At 33.2% G+C, this 5,274-nt stretch overlaps 1 protein-coding gene and 1 non-coding gene across 3 annotated transcripts in view; both read right to left on the bottom strand.

Moving 5' to 3' along the window:
- Positions 1-644: 644 nt before the first annotated feature.
- TRNAN-GUU lies at positions 645-716 on the bottom strand. Its single transcript has one exon. It is a non-coding gene; the product is annotated as a tRNA-Asn (tRNA).
- Positions 717-3,486: 2,770 nt separating this feature from the next.
- LOC111396690 (lipid phosphate phosphatase 2-like) overlaps positions 3,487-5,274 on the bottom strand; it is a 10,833-nt gene continuing 9,045 nt past the window's right edge. Inside the window, exons 6-8 of one of the 2 annotated variants that reach the window (XM_023023146.1) lie at positions 4,548-4,619; positions 4,389-4,448; positions 3,487-3,949 (exon numbers count right to left, since the gene is read on the bottom strand). In XM_023023146.1, the coding sequence (XP_022878914.1) occupies positions 3,756-3,949; positions 4,389-4,448; positions 4,548-4,619 (326 nt within the window). In that variant the 3' untranslated portion in view covers positions 3,487-3,755. Of the gene's footprint in view, positions 3,950-4,388; positions 4,449-4,547; positions 4,737-5,274 lie in introns of both variants that reach the window. The other variant, XM_023023145.1, reaches the window with a different exon arrangement.

Below are 5,274 nucleotides of genomic sequence, written 5' to 3'. Positions count from 1 at the left end.
ACTTTGTGTCATTGGAGGTCCCCAACCCTTTGGAAAATTCGTACATGGATTCCAAAATGATTGAATACGTGAAATTCTTAGTTAGTTCACTTGAAAAATGGAAAAAAAATAGACATTTTGACCAATTTAAATAGGGACATTTTCGTCACTCCCATATTATCCCTCATTTACTATACAAACCACCATTCATTTTCGTCCATTTTCTACCCTATTTAGTCGTCTTTGTCTCTTCCAGTAACTCTCAAGAAAATTTCAACATGGAGATGGAGATGGAGATGAATGAATGTAGATGTGGTTATCCTGTTCAGGTAAAAGACCTCACAGACGAAGGAAGAAGATTTCTCACTTGTCCACGGCGCCAAGATGTGGATGGACATAACTTCTTCAATTTGTGGGATCCCCCAATATGTGATAGATCGAAGGAGCTGATCACTAGATTTCTACGGGATGGGATATGGAAGCTAAAATAAACACCATTCATTTGACAAATTCTAGTGTGTAGAAGACTTTGCTATTTGGATTTGTATGTAGAGTTTTTATAAAATGGTTCTATAGCTAGATCTGTGTTAGGAGTGAGCTTAGATCCCGGATATGTGTTTTGGGAAATAGGTTTGTGAGTTAGAAATAGTGTGCAGTAATCAAATCTCCCCAAGTAGGATTCGAATCTACGACCAATCGGTTAACAACCGATCGCTCTACCACTGAGCTACTGAGGAACAACGGGAGATTATTACGCACTCTTTCAAGATTGGCTGCTTCTAGGCAAACCTCCTAGCTGTCTCTACACCCCTACCTCCTTTATCACTGAGCGATAGTAATAATATATCTTATTATCCAGCAATGCTACCCTATTTTTCAGTTCTCCCCTTTCATGCTAAGAAGATGCTTCAAAATACAAGGGAAGTATAGTTCCCAAACTTTTTGTAGATGGTTGAATATAGGTCCTGAACCTTTTGTTTGAGTTGTAGCTGAGGTCCCAAACCTTTTAGTGAGTCATAGTACAGGTCCCAAACCTTTTAAACCAGTTGTAGAAAATGCCCTAAACTTCTTGAATGAGTTGCAATGTAGTTCCCAAACCTTTCTGTAAATGTGTAAGAAATGGTTTCAATTAATTATGACCATTTTGGTACATGTTTCACTTCCAAATTACACAAAACACAATTCAAAGTAAAACGGTCACTAAGCAAAAAGAAGCTTAACTGTGTTTCATTTATGTGAAGTCATGTGAGAATTTGTTTGATTCCGTTCACTAAACCGCTCACGGTAGAATTAGTATGGACAACAACTAGTAGGATGGGGTTAAAATTCTATAATTAAATCCACCAATGACGACAATCCTACCTGACTATACTCACAAGTGTACTTTGGATTCAAATGGTAACAAGTCATTTGAGAAGTGGGTAAATTCAGCAATTAATTATTCTTTAAAACCCTATCCTAAGTTAAAAGTGCTGGTTATCACGAATATGAGTTGAGTTTTTATAACTCTTAATAAAGTTCATATCGGTTGATCAAGGCCATAAGAGTGCTAAACGAGATTGTGTTGGATCACTTAATGCTTGTGTATGTGATTTCATCGGTATCATCAGGAGGAATAATAGGCTCAAAGCTTTCATGCTATCTATAATTTCAATGATTATTTTGTGAGATTTATACTGAGATTGAATTCAAATTAAAAGATATATATAATCCATGCATAAGTATTGTTCAATTTGACTTTGAGCTCACTATATATTTGAACAAGTGGGGGTTGTTGGAAATATTGTTAAAGATATATAATGAGATGTGATCTGAAATAAATATATGTGAATCAACCATTTGAAAAATCAAATTGGAAGCAAAAGAAATCAAAACGAAAATAAAATAAAATAAAATAATAATAGCCCCTGGCTTCAAACATCAATTGCAGAAGCAGTTGATATGAACTAGGCGATCACCCAATTTTGTACCGGGTGATTGCCTAGCGCAAACTTTTTGCTCATTGGATTTTGAAATTCTTGGGTGTTTTGAAGAGCTTCACACCTTTTTGGTTTTATTTTTGCATCTTCACACCTTCAATAAATTTTGAAATTAAGATTTTGATTACTCATTCAAACTATTTGCCTTTTAAAACCTTCAAGCATTTAACCCGATGACGATAAATATTGTTTGAAGATAACTATTCGTAATCGTGTTCAAATTTTCCATTTTGACGATTTCTTGTTGCTTCAACTTTGTTCTTCATCAACTTTTCACAACAATATTAGTCAAATCAATTAAAGATAGTTACATTTTATTCATAATGATAATAAGTATATATAAATTACATCTTCAACAAAAAACAAAGTCGAGATATTATGGGCGTAGTGTCAGCATAAGCCTACAATCTTTCCCCATGACTAAATTCAACCTTAGTATAACATGTTGATGAATATTTAACTTTTGAATTGACTAAGACCATACATTCAAATGTTTCATCGCATAATTTCATCAAAACTATTTCTCATTAATAAAACAATTAATTATTATACAAAAACTATTAATTATTAATTTATCAATCATAAATTTATAAGGGTATGTTTGATAAGCCAAAATTTCCCCTAGAAAATGAAAAATGAATTCCAACTTCCACTTTTGCATTGTTTGATAGCATTTTTTTTTTTTTTTTTTTTTTTTTAAATTTCATCAAAACTATTTCTCATTAATAAAACAATTAATTATTATACAAAAACTATTAATTATTAATTTATCAATCATAAATTTATAAGGGTATGTTTGATAAGCCAAAATTTCCCCTAGAAAATGAAAAATGAATTCCAACTTCCACTTTTGCATTGTTTGATAGCATTTTTTTTTACCTAGAATTCATTTTCCACTTTTTTTGCCACCTATGCTGAATTCCACATTTTCCTTGAATTGGAATTCTCACCAATATGGTGAGAGAATTGGTGAGAATTCCAATTCCGGTCACTGTACCCTTTTTATTTTTTTTTGGGTTGACAATAAAAACAAATTCTAAAAATTATAATAAAATAATATTTTCCTTTAACTGATAATTTCCATGTAAAACAAAGTCAAACGAACACCAAAAGATAGATTATTTTCTTGGTTTTAATTTTTTTTTTAAAACAAATTTCATCCCCAATATCAATAAAATCAATCCCTTTAATTAACAATTTTCATGTAAAACAAAATCAAACAAATAGCAAAAACTATTATTTCAACATTTTTCACGTAAAAAATTATACCAATCAAACATAATAATTTACAATTCCCAAGAAAATAATTTCTACGCAATTCAATTCCCTCAAATTCGTTTTCAATTCAATTCAATTTCATCTTTGAATCAAACGGACCCTAAATGTCATATTTATACTGATTCTTTGAAATGGACGTACGATATCAATCAATTCTGTTCTTACCATCGGTTACAGCAACAAAATTCAAACCTCAACTATGTTACTCAGAATTAACTTCCAATTAGCAGAAGCACAGAATAGCCAAGAATTAGCCAAATCTGCATTTTTTTATATTTCGACCAGTTTAGTCAACTCTTTCTCCGTGTAGTTATAATTTAGGTGGTAAAAACATTACAAGAAACAAGAAGAATATTAAACTTCAAAGTCAGCATACACAAAAATATGTCGTGGCAAATGATTGTTTGACTAATCCAAGTTACTCTTTCACGTTAGGTACTTTCATATGCAAACAAAAGTACTCTTGATCTAATGCATTCCTGTGGTTACCTATTTGGACAGCATTATCAAGCCGCATTATCAATTTCTCCTCCCTCTTTCCATGTCTTCAAGGATCGAGATCGAGTCTTGCGCATTGACATAGGGTGCAGATCTTAGATATACACTCTCAAATTCCAACTGCCTAACAGTAAGAGCATTCGCATTGATCGACAATGGTTGGTTGCCATTTCGAGAGTCTGCCAGCACATTTAAATATGAATGGGGTGCCCAACCTGCATAGCCAAGGAAGTTGTTCAGAATGGTGTGATAAAATTCAGCAATACAAACCTCGAATAGGTTTCCTGTTCTCATGGAAGGAACTGAGTCGGGAACAACTCCAGAAGATTGGTTTATCAGCCCTGTTAAAATAATAGGTAAGCTATACTAAATTAACCCTGTCAGGATCCTAGCATAGGTGGCAGTCAAGCATTCATTGCCATTTTGAAGCAATTGAAAATTCTCCTAGTCGATAAGTTTGCAAAGCTCACTAGAAGCTGTAACTAAATTCTTACTACAGGAAATAAATCTCAAAACATACTGAAAGTCAAACATAAATTTGTTTTTACACATCCATCTTTAGTAGAACAACACAATATACTTTAAAACAGAATGGCAGCATAGGTGACAAAACCATTAGAATTAATATCTCACTGATGGATGCAAGAAAAATACCATCTACGTCATACGGTGGTGGAAAGAATTGCAAGTAACAAAATGAAGCAACTGTCATCCCTGCGCAAGGAGAGGGAGTAGAAAAGATTGAAAACAAATTTACAAGTGGAGAACATAAAAACAAGTATTAAGAGTAGATTCCATTCACATCACGAATACCTAACAGACCCCCAGCAAAAACGTCTTGCCAATGGTGCCAATAATCATCAACTCGTGAAACTCCGACCAATGCTGCAACAAGTAACGGCAGGAACATAATGCAGAGCTTTGAAACATGACCCCTACGGTCAAATACTCTAATTTTCCCAGACAAGTACCAGGCTAGGAAGCCAAGACCAGCAAAAGACCCTACAGTGCAATAATTCAAATGTCATTGTTCTTCATGCTTTCTCAGTTTATGATCAATGTAAAGTAAGAGATTACAATTCAATGTAACATAGATGATCAGACAGTTTTGATCTTGAAAACAATTGATTATACCAAAGAAAATGCTCCATAGGCATATTGATTGATCAAAATAGAGGATTTGTTAAAATCTCTCAATATAAACGTTTACAAGGAAGATTTCCATGTATGGCAGCCATGTTTGAAATATCAGGAAGTTGAATGACCTAGCATGAGGATATAAAACTAGTACTCTAGAGGTAAAATTGATGATCAATCAAGAATGTGAATATTTAAAACTGGTATTTCAGTAGTCATATGGATATTAAGCCTCTGTTGAGACCCATTATTTCCAGGAAAAAGAAAAAAAATACCCTCACTTTCGATTCAAATTTTGTGGGCCATGATACAGCACATTGGTTGAAAGATGTTAGTGCTGGAAAAATAGATATAGGAGTTGATTTTTATCAATCTTTAACCAAATATTTGGATGGGTCCAACT

Source organism: Olea europaea, chromosome 7 (genome assembly GCF_002742605.1).
Source record: "Olea europaea var. sylvestris chromosome 7, O_europaea_v1, whole genome shotgun sequence".
NCBI classification, from domain to species: domain Eukaryota; kingdom Viridiplantae; phylum Streptophyta; class Magnoliopsida; order Lamiales; family Oleaceae; genus Olea; species Olea europaea.
The sequence above is the reverse complement of the archived record's forward strand: the minus strand, read 5'-3'. Positions and strand labels throughout refer to the sequence as shown.